The sequence below is a fragment of the Tamandua tetradactyla genome, chromosome 6, assembly GCF_023851605.1.
Source record: "Tamandua tetradactyla isolate mTamTet1 chromosome 6, mTamTet1.pri, whole genome shotgun sequence".
In the NCBI taxonomy this organism is placed as follows: Eukaryota; Metazoa; Chordata; class Mammalia; order Pilosa; family Myrmecophagidae; genus Tamandua; species Tamandua tetradactyla.
The window spans coordinates 20,501,758-20,528,043 of record NC_135332.1 but is presented as its reverse complement, the minus strand read 5'-3'; the positions used below and the strand labels follow the sequence as shown (position 1 = coordinate 20,528,043).

The following is a 26,286-nucleotide window of genomic DNA, read 5'->3' as shown; positions in this document are numbered from 1 at the left end:
ACTTTACCTTCTCTCATATCTCTCTTCGCCCTTTTGCTCCAAAAGGTTTTTTCAATCCCTTGATGCTGAGTCCCAGTTCATCCCAGAAATTTTGTCCCACAATGCCAGGGAGATTTACACCCTTGGGAGTCATGTCCCACATGGGGGGACAGTAAATTTACTTGCCCTATCAGTTTAGAGAGAGAGAGGCCATATCTGAGCAACAGAAGAGGTTCTCTGGGGTGACTCTTAGGACTAATTTTAAGAAGGCTTAGCCTATCCTTTGCAGGGATAGGTTTCATAGAGGTGAACTCCAAGATCAAGGACAAGGCCTATTGTCAATCAATTCTTCTTTATCTCTCATCCACTTTCTCCTTTCTTTCTACTACAGCTACTATAATTCTGGACTTCATTCCACATGATCAGAAGGTATAGCTTTAGATGATCCTTGTCATAACAAGGAAACTGACTAGGATTTCTGCCTCCACCCCTCGAAATTGAAGGTCAGCTTTCTGTAAAGGGCTAGATGATAAATAGTTTAGGCTTTGAGGGCCACAAGGTCTCTGCCTCAATTATTCAACTTTGCCATTATAGTTCTTGAGCACCCATAGGCAATATGCAAATGATTGAGGAGATTGGGTTCCAATAAAACCTAATATAGAAACACTAGCCTTGGGCTACTTCTTGTCTACAGGCCATAGTTTACTGATCTCTGCTAATTCAACCAGCTAACATTCCTGGCAAATAAACCTTCCTAAATTCCAACACAGATGATGTTATTTCTGATTAAAAAGTCCCACTTCTTACAAAATAAATCTCAAAATTCCTTAGCCTGATACTTAAAAGTTTCCTCCACATGGGTCTAATTTGCATTGTCTACGGTTATTATTCTGCCCCCACTGTCCCTTCCAGACAACTTTGCATTACATAATTGTGGCTCCCTATAGTTCCCCAACCCCAAGCTTTTGCTCAACTTGTACACAGAACGTCCTTCCTTCTTTCCTTCCCTTTCAACACCTACACCTCCCTTATTCCCTACCCCAATCTAAGTCTAAATCTTATATAGGTTCCAAAAAGTGCCCCTCTCTCCTTACCCAGAAAACTTCCTTAGTTGATCTTCCATGGCACTTTATATTTTTTGTGACAACTGTTGCTCTGTGTCTCACACCACATAGAATTACATGAACACCTTAGCTCTCTTAAGCCTGTGGATCTATTCACAAGTCACCTCCTTATTTCCCATAGTACTTTACACAGTGCACAACAAATATTTAAGAAATAGACTGTGACACATTTACAAAGAAACAATTAGTGTTTCAAAAAATATATTCCTACAATTAAAAGCCTTTACATAACACAGCACTTGTAATAAATAAGCCAGAGGCCCTCTTAGTCTGTATTAATAAAGCATATTGGCTAAAAACCAATAAAACTGGCTTTACAAATTATGCCTTCAAAAATAAGCCTCATTACTCAGACAGCATGCTAGAATGGGAAGAGCATGGCTTTAAAAGGGTGTGAATTCAAGTCCTGATTCTGCCCTTATTGTTGAGTCTCCACTTCCTCCCTTGCAAAAGAGACAATACTATCTACCTGGGAGACTAGGAATAACTACAAGCATTAGTCAGTGGGCATTCATTAAATGATTATGCACCATGATTTTCATAAATACAAATTTCAAAACACCTAAGTTAATTGCAAGGTCTCTATTCTGCCACAAAAACTGTTGAGCATCTTCTGTGCCCAAGATTATGAATATAAAGAATAAATGGATGGAAATATAAGGAATAGATACCTGTCCTAGAGAAGTTCAGCCTGGTGACGGAAATAGATCCTTTCAAAGATAAATAACACAACAGAGTGAGTGCTAATGTTCCAACTAATTCCTAAAGATGAAAGCTGAAGGTTATTTCTAAATTATTTTAGTTATAAAGCTAAGTTCTGATTAAACTGAAATTTAAATGATCTATCAAATTGAAATTAAAATGATATACAAGACTCTCTGATTTCATCTCCCACCACCCACTGTACACACCTACCTGCATGTACGGCTTCTGCCACCCTGGCCTTCCTGCAGCAAATTCAGCAAGCCAAGCTCAGTCCTACCTAAGAGCTTTGTACTTGTTTTCTTCACCAGGAACATTCTTCCTCAAGATCTTTACAGGGCTTCCTTTCTCATTTCATTTAGGTATCACACAAATGTAATGTCCTCAGAGAAGCCTTTTCCAGCCACCTTAAATTGCCACCTTCTTTCCACAGCCACCACTTTCAATCTCCTTACCCTGTTCTAATTCTCTTTATATAGTACTTGTTATCCTGGCCTTCAGTCATCTACTCACTGTATCCCCTATTAGGATAAAATCCTATGAAAACAGGAATTTCTTATTGGCAGCTGTATCTCCCCAACAACTATAACAGTTCTGATTTGACACATATTTATTAAATGAATGAATGAGGAATGTTCCTCCATGATTACAAAATAAGTTTCTCAATTCAACTGCTTCCAATTAAGTCTAGCATGTTGAGGTTAATTCTAGAATAGCTCTTAATTTGAGGCTTCACGGCATCATTGTACCACTTTTCTGGAAGGAACATCCAGAACTTTTCTTTAAAGGGTTCCAAATCTTAAAAGATCCTAAAAGCAGTTATTTATAACACTGGTTATACCATGGGGTTCTAGTTTGCTAGCTGCCAGAATGCAATATACCAGAAACAGAATGGCTTTTAAAAAGGGGAATTTAACAAATTGCTAGTTTACAGTTCTAAGGCCAAGAAAATGTCCCAGTTAAAACAAGTCTATAGAACTGTCCAATCTAAGGAATCCAGGGAGAGATACTTTGGTTCAAAAAGGCCGATGAAGTTCAGGGTTTTTCTCTCAAGTGGAAGGGCACATGGTGAACACAGTCAGGGTTCCTCTCTCATCTGGAAGAGCACAAGGCAAATATAGCATCTTCTGCTAGCTTTCTCTCCTGGCTTGCTGTTTCATGAAGCTCCCTGGGAGGCATTTTCCTTTTTCATCTCCAAAGGTCGCTGGCTGGTGGACTCTGTTTCTTGTGGTTATGTCGTTCTGCTCTGCTCTCTCTCAATCTCTCATTCTCCAGAATGTTTCCTCTTTTATAGGACTTCAGAAACTAATCAAGACCCACCCAGATGGGTGGAGACATGTCGTCACCTAATCCAGTTTACAACCACTCTTGATTACATCACATCTCCAGGGAGATGATCTGATTACAGTTTCAAACATACAATGCTGAAATAAGGATTAGAAGAAACAGCTGCCTTTACAAAACGAATTAGGATTAAAACATGGCTTTTTAAGGGTACATACATCATTTCACTCTAGCACACATAGAATCTCCTGAAGAAATTTAAAAATATAGGTGCCTGGGTCCCACCACAGAGATTATACATTTCACCTGAGATACAGTCTTAGCATCAGGAATGTTTAAGTAACCAGGTGATTCTAATACACTGCCAAAGTTGAGAACCATGCACCTTTGAAGCAATAAATGTTAAATGAATCAAGTTTCTCAAAGCCACTTATATATGAAAGAAAATAAACTTGAAAACTAAAAGAACTGGCACCTTTAGCAAACAAATTAACATACAAGTTTCTGAATAATTCTATACCATAAAACCATTTTACACTAAGATTATATCTTTATTTTCAATTAAATACTACTAAATTGGGATTTTAGAGCTTACCCTCAAGAAAACAAATTACACCATTTTTCTAAAACACTTATTTCATTCAAAAGTTCACTTCTTAATAACTTACTAGATTATTAAACCTCAATATGTCAAGAGAATGGAAAAATATTTTTTGAGGACAAAGCAAGGACTACATTATTACTAAGAAGCCCTTTGTAGTTTTATTCCTGAAAACTTCTTAGAAGCAACATATTTCCACCAATTACTGTCTTCATTTAGTCTTTATTTTTATACAGGATGACAGAAACTGAACTTAGGTGAAACTAATACTGATCACACACACAAGAGAGGAAGAAGGAGGGGGAATTTCAGAGATTTATTTAGATCATGCCAAAAAGGGTTTGAAAAGAACAGGTGTCAAACTGACACCAGTGGTAGAAGCAGTTGGTTTTTTTTTTTTTTCTTTTTTTAAAGTTCAATAAGCAAACAAGCACCAAGCCAATTCATTATTACCAACCCAGAAAGCTTTTTGGTTCTTATGCCCTCACTCCAGTAGCCCCTTAAAAAAATAACTGGCAAGCAAAGAGGCAAAATGCTCAACAAATATTTGTGGAATAAATAAATCCACAGATTCTGAAGTTTTTAGCAACTAATTTTAAACATTACCTGGGTACTTATATTCACTAAGGAACTCATACCATCGCCCTCAACCTTGACTCTTGAGTTTACAGACAGATCTAATGACAATGAACCCATGTGATACAGAACATCAGAAACTTGAAGCTCTATTCTGTAAATCTAAACCGGCTCTGGAGGAAAAAGCCAGTCGTCTATCTATGAAGACTCTCTGGCTTGACTTCTTGGTCATATTGCAGTGACATTTTGTCCTAAGCATTATTCAGTGCCATTATCAAGTAAGAAAGTAAATTTATTGAAAAAGTGCAAACAGAGACATGCACATAACCCATCAACCTATTTTGGCTGAAGAGACAGGGGGAGAGATGGGGCTTGAAATGCATAGGAGACTGGAAGCCAAAATACATATCACCAAAATGTGGACTAGAAATTAAAATAAAGCAATATACAATGATGTGAAGCCCACTGGCTGTTTATAAAGTGTTTTCATGTATATAATTCTCATATAAATATAACAGGACACTGATACAGGGAAAGATAAAATGAAAACAACAGGAAGGGCTATCTGGAAGTACTGGAGTTGAAGGTCTAATTAAACATGAAGACAGTAGGAAACCAGCAGGATTGACCCAGGAAGCGCACAACTCCCTCAACTCCTCTCCTAATTTGAAGAGTAAAAAGTAAGGGAAAAAGAAAATATCAGTGGGAAGAAGACAGAGAAGCTTTAAAAGCAAAAAACCTGATCCAAAAGGACAGGGAAAGTGGGAAAAAAATACCTCCTGGAGTTACTGCCAAGGTCAGGGAAGGTAATTTCAGACAACAATGAATAGCTCCAAGTGCCCTGATAGGTAAGTGTTTTAAGGAGAATTGTCTTCCTAGTTGCTGTTTCAGTGACTGTTCTTATTGCTAGGTAAGACTACCTTCTACCTTCTCTAGATCGATGTGGCATTTTGAAATCAACGCCACTTCCCCCTTTATAACTCCAAATTTTTAGAGTAGAGGCTAAAGAATTGGCCTGGATCAAAGGTTACTTAGCTGTTGTTTGTTTTGGAGGTGGGGGTGAAAAGGTATATACTAGGAATGAAGAAAAGAGTAGAAAAGGAAATGAAGAAAGACCAGAGAGAACAAAGCAGTGGCTCAAAACCCTTTCTTTACGTCAGCATAACTGAAGAACCCAGACTAGCAAATCCACATATTTGAATGTAACTGGAAAAGAAAAGAGAGATGGGAAGCTAATTGATTTCTTTTTCCTTAGGGGAATATACCTCCTCATGATTCCCCTTTGAGAAACACCAATCCATCTTCACTGCAAAGCCTAATACAGGTAATGTACAGTGATTCTTGCCTTAGGGCTGGTGACAAAGAAATGTGAAGGTGAGGTGGGGGAAAGAGTAAATAACCAGAGTTTAAGTACCCATATTAAATGGTTTATAAAATACTTTCTCAAGATTTAATATCTCAGTTTTAGTTTCTTCAACTATAAAATAGACATATAGCTCACTAGATAACTAGTATTATGAAAACTGATAAAATGGCTGGCATCAAGTATAAAAGTTAACACGGACATCATCCTTAGCGGTTTTCAACCAGGGGCAATTTTGCCTCTAGGATATACATATCTGGAGATACTTTCAATTGTCACAACTGGGATGCGGAATGCCATTGCTGTTAAACATCCTACAGTGCACGAGAGCCCCCGAAAACAAAGAAGTATCTGTCCAATATAAGAATGGTGCTTCTATCAAGAAACCCCTTCAAAATAAATTCATTTCTGGAAACCACACAAGCATGGAAGAAAAGGGAAATGACAGAGTTTATTTAGTTCCTAAAGCCTGTAGGAAACCTATTTAGAAGGAATTCTAAAACAACCCTATCTTGTAGCAGCTACTGCTCAAATGATAAATAAGAATCATAAACAAATCTCAGAAAAAAAAGCATGTCCTCCCTAGTTAAAAAAAAATGCAGATCAAGTGTAATTGACAAACTAATCATTCATTTCTAAAAAAATAACATTCACACTTGAAGTTAAACAGGTACAGTCATACCAATGAGAAAAGAATCAAGTTAATACAACTCTTTCAGAAACTAATCCAGTAAAGGGGAAAGTCATCAAAATGATGATATCCTGACCTCAGAACTCAATTTAAAAGAAGGAACACAATGTAAAGAAGTACTCAAATGCGTAAATAATTATGAAAAATGACAATAATTTAATATCCAAAATGGATACACATTTCAAACTCTGAATATCATTAATATCTTTATGTGATTTCCACTGGAATAGGATGTTGGCATTTTATATACAGTATCACATTTAATTCTAACAAATACCCCACAGGTGTTATAAAGTAAAGTGTAAAGATCACAGATCTAGGAAGTCAAGGAGCCTGGATTAAATCCAAATGGAACAGATTCTAAAACTTCGCCCACTGTGCTACACTGAATGCAGTTAAGTGAATGAAGTAAAGTCTGATGAGAGTATTATGAATCTACTAAAAATAATCATGAGTGAGGTGCACAGGTAGAATTTTCACCTGCCATGCAGGAGACCCGAGTTTGATTCCTGGCTCATGTCCAAAAAAAAAGTTATTTATTACATATATTTAGAACTTATGTCTAAATTGAGAACATACACTTCTCAAATATCCATAAAAGGTTTAAAATTGACATGTAATGGGTCACAAAGACATAGCTCAAATTCCAAAACTTTTAAAGACCAATTCTCCTACCAGTGGAACAAAACCAGAAATCAGAAATAAAAAAGGTTAGTAAAAGACAAAAAGTTGGACTGGAAATTTAACAAATCTTGCTAAATAATTATGATAAAGAGAAACCTACTTAGAAATATCATACCAAACATGAAGATACCATACCAAATTTCAGAATCTGGCCAAAGAAAAAATGTTATAAACTTAAATACACACGACAGAGTATAAAGTAGTACAAATAACAGACCTACAGGAAAATCTTACAGGATTACGAAGCAGAATTTTGAGCTAATAGATTTGAAAATGCAGGCAAAATGGGTGGTTTTCTAGGAAAATGTGCTGCCAAAACTGACTACTGAAGGAAGAGGTTAAAAACTAATAACCACGGAAGAAATCTAAACAAAGACTCACTCCTAAAAATAAAATGGTAACTGACTCACATCTTAGCAGTCAAAGTTCTCTCAAAACATCAGGGAACAAGGCAGGCCATGGTGGCTCAGTGGCAGAGTTCTTGCCTGCCATGCCAAAGACCTGGGTTTGATTCCTGATGTCTGCCCATGCCCATGTTAAAAAAAAAAAAATCAGATGGGAAGACTTACCACCTCAATATATGAACCTGGCATAAACACAGTGAAAAAGTAAACCACAGGTCAATCAAAGTTGTAAACATGGGGGTAAAATAAAAGAACAAAAAAACCTGCAGACAAATTTGCCTTATGTTAAAAAAATAATCCTAGTTATCTAGATAGTCACTATCTGATGGTGTTTTAGCTTAAGAGCTACCCATAATAGTGTAAACTTCAGAGCAGCAGGGATTTTTACTTATTATATTCACCACTCTAGCTCTAGGACCTTGAAGAGCTTCTGAAACTATATATAGCCACTCAAGAAATATTTGTTGAGTGAATTCAAAGCTCAATCAACATCAGGAAATCTTTTAATAGCTCTAAAGGAAAAAAAAATCTCCACCTATACTGAAAAAGCACTGATATTCAAAAATTCAAAACTTCCTAGCAAAAATCCTTACTAAGTCAGGAACTGAAAAAACTGTGCCTAGCCTAATAAAAGATCTCAATCACAAACCAACACCATAAATCATACTCAGTGGCGAAATAAAGCTTCTCTATTTAACATCAGGTACCAAAAAAATATCTCCAACATCTGGTACTATTCAATCCTGTCTCTGCAATCAGACACGAAAAAGAAATACAAAGTCTAACCAAAAAAGAGAGAACAAAAATGTCACTGTCAAATATGTGACGGCTTACTAGTAAAATCAAATAGAAATAACTGGAAAAGTTAAGAGAAAATTTGATAAAGTGACAAATCTAAAATCAACAAATAGAAGTCAATAATTTTATCATATACCAACAAGAAATTATCCCTTTCTTAATAGCATTAAAATCTATAAAATACTTAGAAACAAATCTAACAGAAAATGTGCATATCCTATAGGAAAAAAAGTACCAATTTTACTCTAGACACAAAGGACCTAAACAGAGAAAAATACCACAACTCTAGAACAGAAGACCTCAAGTTGGCCAGATGTAATATCTCCAGATTAATCTTAATCTATACATTCAATGCAATCCCAACCTAAATTCTCATATGATTTACAAGGAGATAAATGGATTCTAAATTTCATATGGAAGGTTATGTGCAGAAACTGTACCGTCACAAAAATATTTATATAGTACAAGGAGAAGAGTCACGCTATGAGATATTTAAAGCTGTGGTAAATAGCATATACTATAAATAGTTTGTACAATATAGTATATCATTTAAAGCTTTAGTTATTCAAACAGTATGATATTGATGCAGGAATTGCCAACAAGTCAATGAAACAAAAGAGAACACACTTAACAGACATACATATAAATGTATTTATAATAAAAGTGGCACTTCTAATCACAGGAAAAGAATGGTCTATTCAGTACATTGTTTAGGGACAAGTGGCTAACCATTGCAGGAAAAATAAAGTTAAAATCTAACCTCAAACCATACACAAAATAATTGAAGAGCTAAACATAAAAGTACTCCTCTTAGGGTCACTCTTTTTCAAGACAGGCTCTCTCACTCCAAATAATTTCCCTCCCCAAACAGTGACTTCTCTTCTTGCTTCTGTTATTTCTATCAATAGTTTGACAATTTTCTAAAACCAAAATTCAGTCACAAGTACCCCATACAGCAGTTCCCCATACAGGAGCTGTTTAAAAAGTTGAAAAAGTGATCAGACTTCAAGTAGAGATAAATGAAGTTGATCTAGATAGGACTAAGGTATATCAGAATACCAGGTAAAGGATGATATTGTCCATATTTTAAAATTTCAACTTCCATGTCAGACTAAAGGGAGAGATGTTTATTTGGTGCAAAATTTATATTTTGGTAGCGCATTTACCAATTTAATTTGTATGGTCAATTTAGCTGAACAACATAAGCACATGGCTTGAACAGGGTGTGAGATTTTGCTTGTCCAGGTTAGTGTGATGCCCCAATATATCCCAGAGTAATCTGGGCGGTTAAAAAAGGAGTATTTACAAAATCTCCTTGGGGAACTGGGGAGAAAGAAGGAAATATTCAATGTCTCCATCTGGAGAATTTTCGATATTTTTGCAAGCAGTAAAGACAACCAAATTAATAGTCCAAGTCCGACAAAGGATAGATTAAGCCTATTTATAATTAGGAGTAAGAGTCACCCCCAGAGAACCTCATTTGTTGCTCAGATATGGCCTCACCTCTCTAAGCTAGCTTGGGCAGGTGAACTCACTGCCTCCCCTCTTACATGGGACATGACTCCCAGGAGTATAAATCTCCCTGGCAATGTGGGACAGAAATCCCAGGATGAGCAGGGACCCAGCATCGAGGGATTAAGAAAGACTTCTGGACAAAATTGGGGAAGAGAGAAATGAGACACAATAAAGTTTCAGTGGCTGAGAGATTTCAAACAGAATCAACAGGGTATCTTGGAGGTTATTCTTATACATTACATAGATATCCTTCTTTAGTTTATAATGCATTGGAGTGTCCAGAGGGAACGATCTGAAATTGCTGAGCTGTTTTACAGTACCCTTAATTCTTGAAGACAATTGTATAACGATATAATTTTCACAATGTGACTGTGAAAACGTTGTGTCTGATGCTCCTTTTATTCAGGGTATGAACAGATGAATAAAAAAATCTGGATACAAAACCGAATAAATAATAGGGGGTAAAGGGTAAAATAAATTGGGTAGACGGAAATATTGGTAGTCAATGAGAGGGAGGGGTAAGGCATATGGTTTGTATGAGTTTTTCTTTATCTTTCTTTTTTTGGAGTGATGCAAAGGTTCTAAAAAATGATCGCGGTGATGAATGCACAACTATGATGATATTGTCAGCCACTGACTGTACATCATGTATATATGGAATTATGTGTATGAAAAATCTGAGATGATGGAATGGTAGCTCATGATAAAATATGGGATCTGTTCTGTAACTACTTGTTAAAGTGTGCTTTGAAAATTATTGTTTTTTTCTTTATTTCTTATATATGTTACATTTTACAATTAAAACAGTAAAAAAAAGAAAGAAATCAGTCCCAAAATGTGTAACAAAGAAAGCCATTAGATTTAAAGTCAAGACCTCTTATCCTAATAATCTTGGGCACAGTCACCCAACTTCTCTGTCCTTAAGTATCTCATCTGTAAATGACAAATGTACCCATATTCAAAGTCAGCTCTAAAATCTTCTATTTCATCAATCTTGTACCTTTCTCTCCATTCTATATTAACTGCACTGGTTCAAGATTTTTATTAACAGGTAGGTCTCCTTACCTTTACAGTCTTGCCCTACTGCTTCAAGCCATTCCACACCTCAAGTCCCTTCACCCTGCATAAGCATCAAATGACTTATAAGCTCTTTCATTATGCCATTCTCCTTCAAGTGATTGATTCTCCACTACGTTTAGTATGCAGTTCAAATGCACTAGCTTGGCATTCAAAGACAATGTGACTCCAACTTACCCTCCAAACCTCATCTGCCACTTTCTTGAACTTTTATCTCTGGCAGATAAAACTCTCTTCACTGTTACACAAAACACAAAATCCTTATTCTGACATCCCTCACCCTTGGACCTGAAAACATCCTATTTCTTCATGGAAACCTAAAGGTCATCCTTGATTCAAACTTATGTTCCATCTCTTAATCCATAGAAATCACTCTCTCCTTCTAAGATTTCAGCATTTAATACCTGTCCAATGTCTCTAGTATCGAGCATATACTGGCTAATTCTACTACTCCTTTCTACTTGAAGGGGGAAGAGGGAAAACCAGTCACGTCAACTATTCCTTGAAGAAAGAAAGTTCTCAATTTTTCTTAAGTGTTTTCATTATTCCTTACTCTACTGCCAGAGAAACATATCCTTTTAATCTCTGGGGGCAAGGTTATCTTGATGATAGATGATCCCCAAAGTTTAGTCTCCAAATAACTAGAGTTATTTTGAAATTGTTAATATTATTCTTTGCTTAGAGAATTCTGGAAATCCTCTACTGGAATTGCCACAGGGACACTTAGGCTCAATGGCCGACAAATTTTAGTTTCTATTCAGATTATCAACTATGGGAACTCCTCTGATCACCACTGAAATAATTTTTATTTAAGGGATATATGCTCCTGCTCCTCAAAGGTTGGCCTGGTAGGAAACACTTGATTATTACTTCCCCTAAGTTCGTTACACAAGTCAGCCAATCTTAACAAGTTATCAAAATTAAGAACATTCAACTCATCTAATAACAGCATCACACTATTTAAAATAAATGTAAACTTCTAACATTGCTTTGAATGTGCATGGAAATAATAAGCTCCTCTGCCTAATAGTTAATAAAATTGTGTGTTTCTATGTGTATCATGCTATCTTGAATGTACACTTACCTTTGAAGTCACCACATACTTTTCAACTCATGGGTCAGAGACCTACTTACTAAGAAGTTAACACAAACAAATTAAAGAGAATTTTCAACTGGAAGGATAATCATTGCATTAAGCAAACTTTCTGCAAATACTCAACAAGCCTTTCCATGTACACTTCCAAGTCACGCTACTGCTGTGAATGTTCTGAATGTATCAGCATAAGAGATCAATTTCAAATACAGCTGGGTCGGACCAAATTGAGTCTTAAGCAAACTTTATTCTGCTTTCATTTTGCAAAGAGAAGACTGACCTGTCTTCCAGCCTTGTGAATAAAGATCTTGCAAAACTCACTATGCATAGGGTGTGCCCAAAGAACACTTGCTGAAAAAATCTGCTGGGGGAGTGCCGGTTTAAAAAGAAAAACATCTTCACCCAGTTGGAAATCGAGAGAAACAGTGGTTACAGCAACTCAGCTGAAAATTCTCAAGATCTGAAGAAAAACTTTTTGAAAAAACCCCAGATCTTTTAATCCTCAAAATAAAATTCTATGAGACAACTATCAAGGGTTCAACTATATTAACTTTATGCATCTAAAAAGCAGTAACTGAAATTCTGCCTTTTACAAATGACAGTGTCAAAAGGCCAAGGTACCCTACTGTTCTACATAATCTGTAACAGTTTTTAATCAATTGTTTCTGGGAAACGAACAGGATAAGAGAATTTCTTATCGTTCTTTTTTCGGGGGAGAGGAGAGGTAGATGCTTGGTTTTCATTCAGAAGATTTATTTCCAAAGCATAACACTCCTGAAACAGCTTTATTAAGTCACCTCATAGATGCCTTTACATTCACTCCCTCACTACACCCCTCCCTCTGGGCCTGTACAGAACAGTATAACCTTACATTTTACATTCAGATTTTTGTGTTGGAGCACAGTAAAAAAATAAATAAATAAAAAAAGTTACTGCAGGTGCACACCCTGGCACTGGCACCAGATTGCCTCAAGAGAGAAACAAGTGGCTAAACTGCTCAACAGCACTATCAATAACTACATGACAGGACCCAACCTATGGAAATGATAGCTCATGGAGGGTCAGACGGCCAATCAGCATACCACAGTGAAATGAACAGTACACCTGCCTAACAGTGACAGTAACAATAGCCTTTCCATCCCAGCCTAAATCCATCATCACAAAACAAGCAACATTTTTCAACAGAGTATAATACAGATTTTTTAAATGAGGAATTTAAGCCTGGGAAGATTCAAAGAAATAACAACGTGCAAAAGTAGTCAAGAATTATTTCTACTACGTGTTCCCTCTTCAGTGCTAACCCCACAAATGCTAAGGAAAATAATCATCTCCAGTTCATCCTTCAGGTTTTCTGAGGATTACCAAATCAATAAAAATGGTAATCATAAATATCAAATGGTAATCATAAACCTACCATCAGACATTGCAATGACACCAATTCAGATTAAGTGGCTGAAAACTAATCACGATATTTTTCAATTGCTATTTCAATCCCTTCAAAGTTTTTATAGTAACCAGATTTAATAGAAAAGGCTTCCTTGAGGAAAATATTTTAACACTAAGTATATGCTTATAATTCATATATTAGATGTATATTTGATGTAAGCACAAAGGAAAGTAAAGGAGAAATAAAATAAAATACCTTGATATCTTAAAAGATTTCTTTTTGTGGAAACATGTTTCCACATGTTAAAATATAAATCAACTCTTTAGAATGTCAACATTTTATTTAACCATTTGATAGGAAAAGATTTATGAAAAATTCTCTGGATTATTAATATATTAGAGAAAAACTATGTAACCTTCTCATCATTCCTCATGGTCAATGCCAGGACACTGTGCCTTAGTCTAAAGGAGCTACTGCAAAAGAGGCAAAGCTGAGTTTTTAAGTTGCTTGCTGTACTTCTCAAGACAGAATCTTCTTTTTGCATTCCCCCTCCCCTCAATCAATTGCAGAAAAGGTAGAAAGTATGGTGAAAAAGAACTAGTTTTTATGGTCACCATGAACTTATGCAAGTTATTTAACATATCTATAGTTTTAGGTCTCAACTGTAAAATGAGATATCTTCATCACGTCTTAAAAATAAAATATCAAATGTAAACCACCTAACATATGGAAGGTAGATTAATAAATATTAATTCCCTCCTTTTTTATTACCTCAGCTATTTCCTTAAGATGCCATGTTTGCTCCAGCAAAATGACCAGTCCAACACATCCAATGTCCACAAAAGAAATCAGTATTAAGGTACTGCAGACTTAAAGGTATATTTGCTAAGATACAGACCATAACACCTTTCCTCAAGATATATATTACCAAATTACCTTATATTACTATAAATATAAAGTCTCCTGAACATAAAATTAAATGTCATAAACATAAATATAAAATTAAATTTTATATGATGTTTAATAGAACTCTTTTCTATGAGAAATTTTCCACTGTTTCCACTAATACAGTGTTTATGCACCTGCTCTCAGTAAACAGCCTAGACTAAAACATGGGTTTCCTGTTAGCTGTGCGACATTAAGCAAGTTACTTAAACCTTCCAGTCCTCAGTCTGAATCTGTAAAATTAGGATAATATCTACCTCATTGCATCGTTCTGAGGATTAGTTCTTATATAACACTGCCTCGGCTCAAAATATTCAACAAATGCAAGCTATTATTTCTCTATCAACATGCCTCAACTCTGTCGTCTGATCAGACAAAGTTGGTTAAGAATGTTGTTCCTAGCTCATCCAAATCAATTCAGTCAAAATCCTCCTGGGGCTCTGTGTGGTCTCCCAGGTTTCAGACTAATTTGGTCTCAAAGGTCTTAAAGTCTGTCTCCCTCGGTTTTTATCTTTCCAGGATGCATTTCTCAAGTACTAGAACAAATAGGAAACAGGGATTAAATGGCAAGAAAGAAAATGGTCATCACAAATATCATTTAATTCCCTTTATTCTATTAGACAAAAGTAAAAGAACTTAAAATGGAATATAACCTCTCCCTGGTTGCCATTTCTCAATCCAGCCCACACCCCCCACAAAAAATAGCACTCTCCACAAGTCCTCTTTGAGATCTAAATACAATATATATACTTGCTCCTATGCTATATAATAGGTTGTCAGAGCAACCCGTAGCATTTACAACTTAATACCAACTACTCAAATATATTCTTTTTGAAGAACAAACTCCCCAAATACTTGCTGCAAATTCGTATTGATTTCAAAACAATTTTCTTTACTGCTTTGGTGCAAAAAACTTTCTTTATAATCATGCAAATATAAAATCAAACAGGTTAAAATTGTCACAAAGCCTTAATTATTGGAAACCCAATCAATAAGGTTTTCTTTTTATATAGAGCTTCTTGGTTCAAATTTCCAGAAACTCAATACTCTCTTTACACTGAATATATGAGCATAATTTTCCCATATATACAATGGGAAATAGGAGAAAGATAATGAACTGGTGGACATGAAAGAACATGATCTTAAGCATGAATTTCTATCCAGCTTGCAAAATAATCTAGTCCATTGGGCCCTTGTTTAAGGAATGGGTAGGGAAACTAACAAAAGTACTATTTATTTGTAATGGAATATGGTACCAAGCTTTTCCTTTTCCAGTAAACAATTTATCATGCCATGGAGTCTATGAGCATGCTTTGCAAAGAACACCAGAACCTCTGCTGAAAATGTTTAAATCAAAATTACTGAATGTAATTTTGATTTAAACAAAATAAAAAAAAAACCCTTCCTCATCTGGGCCCTCCCTTCATTTCAACATACCCATCTAATCTATAGTTAACTCCAGCCAAAACCTGAGAACAGCCCTTAATACCTCATCCCTTTCCCCACCCATTACAAGTCTCAGTTATCCTATTTCCAATAACCAATTGTCTCACTATTCCTTGCCAAGGGCTAAGTTCACCATTCTCCTAACCTAGCCTACTGCAACAGACTAACTGATCCCCTTAAGTCCATACCCATCCCACTACCCACATCATAAGAGCAGTCTTCTAAAAATCCAATCATTTGTAAAATGTCAACGGCTTCAGAATAAAAATTTACACCTCAAGACTTACATAGCCACCTGCATGAAATGGCTTCTATCAACCTATCTGGCTTCATTTCTCACCATTCTCCTCTTACTTTGCTCTGTTCCTTGAAAGCATCAAATACCTTCCAACCCCCAGGGAGTTAGCATATGTTGTTTTCTCAGTCTTAATGTACTTTTTGCCCAATTCCTTCTAATCCTTCAGGTCTCAGATTCTGTGTCACTTCTTCATGACATCCCCAACCTATCATACTAAGGTGTTTCTGATAGGCAGCCTAACAGCACTCTGAATTTTGTCTCTATGGCACCAATCACAAATACATTATTTATGTGATTATCTGCTAAATAATTTTCTTCCTAAACTATATTCCCCAAGAGGGAAGGGACTGTATCTAACACCACTATATCCCTAGACCTTAGCACTCCAGCACACGGCATTCTATAAAGATTTGATGAATAAAGCATTAAATTCTAAAGCCCCCTAACATAAGCCTTTGGAGCCTCTATGTACAGATCAACTCCTCCTTGTTTACAGAGGATTACTTGGAGTCCATTTCCTGATAATGTATTTTTAACACTTGCTGGAATGTATAAGGAATGTATAAGGAAGACACAAACCTTTGTTTTTAAAATCCTAATGAAGAACCCACACCCTCATGAGCTACTGGAGTTATTTTGCAAATTGGGTACTGAAATGCGACTGGTCACGATCTATTCTTGTAGTCACTCAGGCTTGAAATGTCAATCTATGATGATCCCTTCTTCACCGCCCCACAATTTACTGTTAAGTACCCTTAATTCTAACCCTGCATCATCTCTGGAATTACCTCCTTTCCTTTGTACACTATATTTATTTACCTCTTACCTACACTATTAGGTCTCCAAAATATCCCACTTCTAGCCACCAAAGCCCTATGCCTTTTAGCCTCTATTTTCTCTGCATAAGGCTATGCCCTCTGCTTGTACCTCAACAGGACACAACCAAAAGAAAGCTGTTTATTAAATCATATCCACTCTTCAAGGTTCAGTTCTAATACATTTTCTTTCCAATCCTATCAACCAGTTAAGAACTCTTCCCATTTCAACTGTATCTTCCAACATTTATAATACTACATGCCAAAAAAGGTACTAATTATATGTCTTTGTGTTAACTTATCTTTAATTCCTCTTCAAAACTGTAAACTCCTAGAGGGCAGAGACTCAGTTTATTCACCTACGGCATCTCATGTCTCACACATTTGCTCCTTCCATAAGTACCTCCTATCATCACCACTTAAACATTACCAAATTCTTCACTTAACTTTAGAAAATGAAAACATCAATCACAATATTTGTAGCACTAAGCCTACAGCAAACGGGTAATCCCCAAAATCCTGCCACCTAATAATATCCTTCCTTCAGAACCTCATACAAAGCACTGAATTTCCACTATCTCCATGTCTATTCAGGAAAAAAATGGGAGGATGTAGGGAGAAAATACAGAAGTTCTGATTTCTGCCACTGAACATAATATTTTCGGCTAGCCAAAAAGCCAGGGAGGGGCATAAAATCAAAGGTGGTTAGCAAGTGAAAGTTTACTCAGCTCTGAAGTAGCTTCTATAAAGAACACAATGTCTGAGATGATGGAATGATAGCCCATGACAAACTCTGGGATCTGTTCTGTAACTACTTGTTGAAGAGTGCTTTGAAAATTGTTCTTTTTTTCTTTCTTTGCTTTGTATATATGTTATATTATACAATAAAAATGTTTTCTTTTTAAAAAAAGAACACAATGCAAGTACTCTCACATGTTTTTCGCAAAGAAATATAATAATCACTTTAATGGACTATGAAAAGATAAAAAAAAAACCTAAAGCATTAAAAAAACAAAGAACAAAGTAACAAGTCAAGAAACTGGTTGTGTTGAAGTTACTACCCTGACTTTCTCGGTCTTTTACCCCAACCTCCCCAAATAAAAAAATGAGGCTGGGAAGCCCCATCAATGTTACTTAAAGATAAATAGAATATAATCACATTTTAAAATAGTTTAAGCCCAAAAGACCATCTACTTTTTCAATTCCCTCATTCTGAAAAAAGTGGTTACATGTCCCAATGTAGCTACTTAGTAGCAAAGAGGGTTAAACTTGGGTCTCCTGACTCATGTTCCTCCCACTGCATCATTCTATGAAAGATAAGGGAGAATAAAATAAGGACAAATCAATTTGATTGCCACCTTTGGCAAGAGTACCTGTGTATACTAAACAAATTCAAGTAGGAGTTAGAACATAAAGCATTCCACAGTACCTAAAAAGCAAAAGCTTAAACACACTAATAATTCATTATACCTTAAGGTCTTCCTTAACAACTTCAATAGGGTAAAATCCCCCAAGAGAAGTAACGAAAAGTCACTGCAATCAAGACTATCCAAAATTCAAATAAATGCTTTAAGTTCACCCAACTAAGCATCTATAGTTTATTTAAACCCAGCACTGATCTGGGACGACTTCAGGAGGCAAAGAAATACGCTAACATAGATTAGCATAAATCAAACCAGAAATAAAAGCACAAAAGCAAAACAAGCATGAAGTCAGGAATGAGACTTTTATAAAGGTAAAACAATATGACCTACAAGCTTGACTCTAAACTTCTAAAGCCAATGGGAAAATGGAAACATAGTAAACAACACAAATCACAGTATCCAGGTTATAAAAGCAAATCAAAAGCTCATAAAAAGGTACAATTATTCCTGATTGAACATCTTTCTCCATACGGTCCTTATGAAGAAGTCACTGTTCAATACAAAGAATATCCTTAACAATATTTCAGTGGTTACAATGAAACATTTCATAGGATTATTTCTTAAACTGACCTTCAGTATAAACCTATACCAAAACAAAAGAGAACAGAGTTCAGGAAAAAAAAATTCTAAGGGAGAGGTCTACAAAATGTGGCCTAGGTACCCAGAATGCTGCAAATATGACAATCTATAAGTACATTTAAGAGAATAACTGTAAAAATTATTTTCTTAACAGCAAGTACTTACTATAGAGGTTTATAAGCACAGGGGCCCAGAAAATGAAAAACCACAATTAGCATGACCAGGAATTCATAGTAAAATAGCAGGGAAAATTGGGAAGAATATAAAGAAAAATTAAAGTCAAATTAAGAAAAGAGTACACACATTCAACATTATATTACATATATATGAGATCATTAAATGCTTTTATTATTTCTACTTCTACAATTAAGAATTAGGCACATGCAGCTTCCTAGACAGTCCCACAGTCAGGGAGATATTGCTTAAATTTCTATTCTTCCACAGTGGCATTACTAAACAATGACACAGGACATCTTTAAAAACCCAAGAAAGTGCAGAATTTTTTTAACAGAGTCAGTTTTATGTCCACTGTACCAAGACAGGGAAATGTCTGAAACATTTTAAGAGGATTTTCCAACAAGAGCTTAAAACAAAAAGGTGTTAACAGTTTTAAACTAAATGTACAATCAGTTAACAAAAAAAATTAACCAATGAAAAAGAACTCCACACCATGTTTCAGTAAGCAATACACGGTTTACTAATTGTAAAATATAAGTCAATGACAAACATACAATTTGCTATAAATTCAACAACATATACAAATCAATTATTCTGCTACTTGTAGCATGAACCTAGGACTTATAATGAATGAGGCATTGCTTTTCCTACTGGAGGTAAGAAAGAAGTAAAAACAACTGAATTCTTGGTTAAGGGCTTATCTAGTTTTCACAGAACCATCCACTTATAATTTAAGCAATACCACTTAAAAAACAACTGACTTCAGGCAGGCCACGGTGGCTCAGCAGGTAAGAACGCTTGCCTGCCATGCCCGAGGACCCAGGTTTGATTCCCAGTTCCTGCCCATGTGAAAAAAAAAACAAAAAACTGATTTCAAGTCTCCTCTACTAATTATTTTCATGATGACTACGTAAATTAAATCTCACCCACTGATAGGTACTTCAAGCAAGGATTGAAATACTAAACAAACAGACTGGCTACTGAAAGGGAAAAAGAAGTACCTTGAAAATTCAACTAGGTTATCTTCTGAAGAGTTAACTCACTTCTCTTTCTAGAATTTAAGAATTATCAATGTGATTAGGAAATTTTGGAGTCACCATCAGATCGTAAGGAAAAGACTTTTCAAGAACCTAAAATTGCTTTTTCGTTTCTTTTTAATTAAAGGAATACTTTCAACTCTCACTGGTCAACTGCTGTAAACCTTTAAAATACTCAGGTCAACAAACAGCTGGCTAAATACCAGCCTTAAAAGTCAATCTGGTGACCTTGCTAAAAATGAACTTTAAAGTATTTATGTACTTGTTATACGAAATTATTTTCCAGCACAAAATATTTAAACCAAGATTTTTCAAAAGTAGTGGTTTATGCAGCAAAATCAATATAGATAAAGCCACAAATATTGGCAAGTAGATTTAAGCTATAATCCATTCAAAGGAAAATAGCTATATCAGTGCAGTAGCAAACCTCTGAAATATATTTACCTTAGATCTGAAATACAAGTAGAATCTTGCGCAAAGTGAACTAGCAAATGGTCGCAAAACTAGGTCTACAAACAAGAAATTTGGCAAAAATCACCCAGACTTTTCCCCTCAAAACAGAAATAAAACAACTTCAGATTCAAATATACAATGGTGGCATGTGGATAATATAAACAAAATGGACAAAACAGGAAATTTACTGCTTAAAAGCATAGCTATCTCAACAACCAAACTGTCCACTAAAAATTTTTATCATCCTTCTACTACAGACAAGGAAAAACCAATTTTTGCAATATAACCACCTATTTTAGCCTTCTCCACAGTAATCCAACCTTCACAGCATTCCCCCAACAAGGAAATGAAAGAATATCTACCAGTCAACTATCTATCCCTCTTTTTTCCAACTTCTCATGTTTTCCTCCCTTATAAATCTAAGACAGTAGATAAATGCAGGATTAGGAGGGAAGAACAAGAGTAAAGCACCTTTGCTCCACGGTGCCAATGTGAGGTGCCACTCACGAAGAGCTTATGAAACAAACAGATTTGGAAAAACCATTTAAGAATTTATTTCAAATATGCTAACATACTTAACTAAGCTTAGAGAAAGTAAACTCCCAATCTGATAAAGGTGGACTCTAAGGAAAAGAATCAAGTTGTGAAAGTGAATTATGCTCGGAGGCAACCTAAAAACAATCTGTAGCATTTTCTGATTATCGTTAAAATGTAAGAAATTCTCAATTGTTAAAAGTGAAGACAGGACGTGTTCTTTGCTGAAAGTCCAATTAAAAGCAACTATAAATTCCAGCAAAGTTAACTAGGTCAACTAAACATATGAACCTATCTCCACCTACCCCCACCCAAACAACACAACCTGAACATTCAGGGAATAAAAACTTACAAAAAATGACCTACTATTGTTTCAAGAGAATTCTAATTATTCACTCTGAAAGCAGTACTGTTACAGTTCTACAAGTAGAATGTCTTTTTTTTAAGATTCCAAAAGGTAATTAACACCTTTTAGCCTACAGCAACGTAACACTACACCAGAAATACAGTCCCATTTTTTTACTAACGGATATATATGCCCACCCCTAAAATTAGGGAAAAGAAAAAATGGAACCTAGGTATCCATATACAAAGAATCCCATATTCTCCCCTTGTAGGGATTCAATAAATATTTCTCCCTTGTCCCAACATTTTCCAAGAACGATGTTAGATCATGGGTTCTACTCACAGGGGAACATGGCGTTGCTCAGGATCAGCTCTGGTCAGTTCTTCCTCTTCAATATCAGACTCCCCTCCTGAACTACTGTCAGTGACATCTGAATCGAATGCTTGTTCATTGCACCTCAGGTTGGCTATGCCACTAGCCGTAAACCTCTCCAATTCTTCTGAAATTGAATCACTTTTCAGGAAGTTGCTAAGTCCCTCTGAAGTGGTGGTCTCACTGGCAGCTTTTCTCAAGGCAGCTTCGGCCTTTCGAGTCAGCATCAACTGATTCCGGGGCCTTAAGGATTCCAAGTTTGGCAGTTTGCTCAATGTCTTCTCTAAAAATCCACCCAGCTGATGCTGTATATGCCTCTCTACCTGCTTGGCTTGCACAACCTGTAAGCGCTTCTGTAACCTACGGGCACGGCTCTCGATATCAGCCTGCCGCCTCAGTAAGGCTGTTATCCTTGTGTCAGAATCTAAAGCCCTGAAAAGAATGGAAGACAGGGGAGACTTTTTGCCCTCTAATTTGACACCCCCCAAGTTAGAGCTGGAGTCTGTTGCAGGTGATAACCTACTGCTTCCTTGAAGTGCTGGCTGTTCCATGGAATTTACAGATTTGTTTGCAGTGCTATTATTGCTAAATATAGTTGTATGTTCTACATCAAGGCTTCTATGTGGAAGAGTGCAATTGGTCATACCTCCTTTCAAGTCCCCAGATTCAGATCCCCCCACTTCACCCACCTGGAGAGCAGATGAAGTGAAAGTACGTTTTCCCCCATTGAGGGAACAGGAATTGTCATGATCAGAATGTGCTGAACTTTTAGTCAATTTCTTAGCCAACCCATTTACAGGTGCTTGCGGCAGGGCTGCCTGACCACTGGTATTCATGGTTCTAAAATTTTCTAAGGAAAACTCCAACACTGGCTGTCTCCCCAATAGCTCAGCTCGGAGTTCATAGGACTGAGATAAGAGAGGGTGAGATTTAAGAACGGTCTGCTTGCTGAAGACTCCTTGCAATTTCAAAGACTCTTTTGAGGGAACAGATGTTACATCAGAGCAGAGATAAGATGCCACCAATGGTTGCAGCTTTCCCAAGTCTTCCTTAGTAGGATTGTTTCTGAAGTCTAAACTAGGATCCTCTGCAGCAATGGCTTTTCTTTTGGTTCCGTTGGCAGCAATGAGTATGTTAGCGTTGCCGTTATTTTCGGCACTGCCAGGCGACAAGGTGGAGGACGGGGGAGCCAGTTTGAACCGGATGTGGTGTGCTTCAGCTGCTGCGTCAGTGAGAGCGGGCGCCATCGCAGCCATTCAGCACAGAGAGACAGGAAGTCCAGCCTCTCCCGGAGCCGAGGCCAGCTCCAAGGCCCCTTACTGCCTCCCCAGAGAACAGACTAGAAGAGAAAAAAGAAAAGGAAGTTAGAAATACAAGCACAGTTGAAAACAACACACATTTTTAGTACAATCTGAACTGGAAGTTCAAACTCTGTGTACAGAAAGAAAGCACTCAAGTCATTCTGGAGAATCAAACATCTTTCATGTGGAAAGGAATGGGGTTAAGGTGGTGAAGTGGTAGAGGGCAACACGCAATCCTTACACAAGAGAAGAATCCCATCCTTTTTTTTTTGTTACTTGTTACCATAAAGGGAAAGTTACCAAGAGAAAGTCCCTGAGAAAATCATGGATTACTGAAATTAAATCACCTGCATTTAAACTTATTGAAGTTAGTTGTTAAAGAAAACATGTATCAAACTAAACATCCAGTAAAGAATTATTAAGGAACTCCCCATCCCCACCCAAAAAACTGTATGCCAAATGTCATTTGCCTGTAAAATTTTTCTGGCCAGGGGATTCAGTTTTCATTATCTTCTCATTTTTCTACAAATACAAATTGTACTACTTGCGTAACTGTATCACAGCTGTAATACCAATTTTCTTTGCTTTCAGATCAGAGAGCTCATCAGTATCTTAATGGCTCCTTCCTCTCAGCCTAAAAACTCACTTCTCAAATTACTGCTGACATTTTCTTTCCCTTTATCCTAAAACTTCTTGAAAGAGTAATATAAACAGGTGACTCAAGTGACTCCACACTCTTTTGTCTTCTATAATCTGGCCTTCACCCCTACTGCTCTAGAAAAAATCCCCAGTAACCTCATCATCAAAACCAAAGGTTGAATCTCAGTTGCCATTCTATTTGACTGATCTATAGCATTTGGTAGTTCTGACCATCTCATCCTTCTTAAAATTGTCCTTTCCTGATATCCTCAACACTACTAGCATCCTCTTCTCTTCCTCCAACCCCTTAAATGGATGGTGCTGCCCAGGGTCCCACCCTATGCCCGCTACTGTTTTTCAACTCACTCCCTTGGCAACAACCACACTACTCTGGTGAGGTCCCCTAACTTTCAGAAAAAGTTTTTCTGAATGCCACTAATCAACATTCCCACCTCTTAAGCTCCTCAAGCTCCCTGGATAATGATGATTACCTAGACTTGGGTATTCAAAAGACACTTTCTTAAAGATGAACAAAGTGAACCTGTCACTACAAGGAAACAGCTGATAGTATTTGTTGTCAATGATAAAGTTTGAGTTCACAAGTGAAATTTAGATTTTTGGAAACTTGTATCCACATCACCATGAATTTGAACATTTTCCCAATATTTGAAAAGCCTGTTTCTAAGTAAACAGATAAGTGGTGATAATAATGAATACGAATTTTGATACCGTATAATGAAATGTGCCAACATTTGGAAGATCTATATACTCAATAAACCAGTATCTTTCAAATGACTAATGCATCATGATGTTACAAAATCACGCACAGGTAAAAGAGCTATTCCAAGTGCAAGACAGACCAATGGATTTTAATGTAACAGAGTATAAAAAGTTCATCAATATGATTTAGATTCCACATTTATGAAACTACTACTTATCAAGTTTGAATGTGGTGATAAAGAGTACTGCCCTTATCTGACACCTCTCTTTTCCAACAATGTATCTGTGTGAGGCTAGAATATTTCTTTATATACTTCAACCAAAACAATACCACAATAAATGAAACCTGAAACAGATTTGAGAATCCAGCTGTTAATATTAAGCCAGATACTAGAAAGATATGCAACAAGTAAAACAATGCCACTCATTAAATGAGTTTATTTTGATAAAAAGTTATTAACGGGTTTGTTATTTTTAGTGAATTAGTAAATAAATATTTTTTTAAAGTTTTCAAAAGTTTCTAATAAGTAACTACTGTTAGATACTGCACACAAAGTCCCTGGTTCTCAACTTTTTTTTTTTAACATGGGCAGGCTCCGGCAATCAAACCCAGGTCTCCGTCATGGCAGGTAAGAATTCTGCCACTGAGCCACTGTTGCACTGCCCTCTCCACTACTTCTCAATGTGAAAAGGGGTTCTGAGACCATAAAGTTTCAGAATCACTGAACTAAGCAATCCTCGCCCAACCACGCCCCAAAAGAGGGCACTATCCAATTTGACCATTTTTAGCATCAGATTAGATACCAACATAGGATGGCAGGCCCTACAGGACTACACTAAGCATCTTTAAATGTTATGTCAATTCAAATCATTAATATCAAAATATTTAAGCAAATGACTGTGAAAACATTCAAACACACATACAAGTCAACTCTGCCTATTGCTCTATATGATTGCTAGAAGCTTCTTGTTCTAGGGTTGTATCTTAATGAACATTCTATGAAATAACTAGATCTTCTGGGGCTCACAGAGTTTTATCATTATGAACATTCTGGCTTATGACACTGTGTAACTCAAACTGTTCTATGTTCACTTTACCCATTTACTTATATTCCCTATATAGTATAAACAGTTGTGTATATACAGCTAACCAATAAGTTATCTGTTCAAATTACTAAGTCAATTTTATAATAAGAAAGCATTTTCTCCCATAAACAAACAAAAAATTCACTATCACATCTTTTGAATAAATATCAAAATATAGTTGATACTAGCAATGCAAAAAGGCATATTATCAGTGCCTGATGACTAATTTAACACATGAGAAGAGTAGTTTTACTGCCCAAGAGCACTACAGTAAGGTTCAGGAATGGCAAGAAATAGGCTCCTCTGAGGGCCCAGGCAACAGCATAGATGTTACACAGCTTACATAAAATTTACTCAGGAAAATTCAGGCTCATCCAGCACACACAGAAAAAGAGCCATAATTAACATCACACTAAAAAGTACTTGAGTGGTAAGCACTGGAAAGTTGTTTTAGAGTTATTCAATTCTTTAAATTGCACAACCTAAAGTTTGCTGGCTCAAATCCCATCTTTTCCATGAAGACTTCTCTAACCACAGACATCTGAACTAATAGAAATTATGCCTGCAAGCTTGACAATAATCACATGCCTCTCAAAAGTAGTAATTTATTTTGTTCACCCACTCTCATCTTGGTCTCAATATTCCTACAGGATACAGTGCAAAAAACAGTTACTAAAACAACTATTATCTGAATAAGTAAAAAGAAGGGGGAGGGGGGAAAGTGGAAGCTTCTTCAGATGGAATTACCATTTTTAACTCCTAAACATTTACTTTTCCATACCAAAGAAAACAATAAAATACTTCAGTTAAAAAAAGACTGTAATCTATATCCCTCT

General features: G+C 36.3%; 1 protein-coding gene across 6 annotated transcripts in view; it reads right to left on the bottom strand.

Annotated features, from left to right (window-relative positions):
- KANSL1 (KAT8 regulatory NSL complex subunit 1) overlaps positions 1–26,286 on the bottom strand; it is a 217,889-nt gene that overhangs the window by 144,226 nt on the left and 47,377 nt on the right. For all 6 annotated transcript variants that reach the window (XM_077164028.1, XM_077164032.1, XM_077164033.1 and 3 more), the window contains one exon: positions 21,675–23,043. In XM_077164028.1, coding sequence (XP_077020143.1) covers positions 21,675–22,960 — 1,286 coding nt within the window. In that variant the 5' untranslated portion in view covers positions 22,961–23,043. The remainder of the gene's footprint in view (positions 1–21,674; positions 23,044–26,286) is intronic.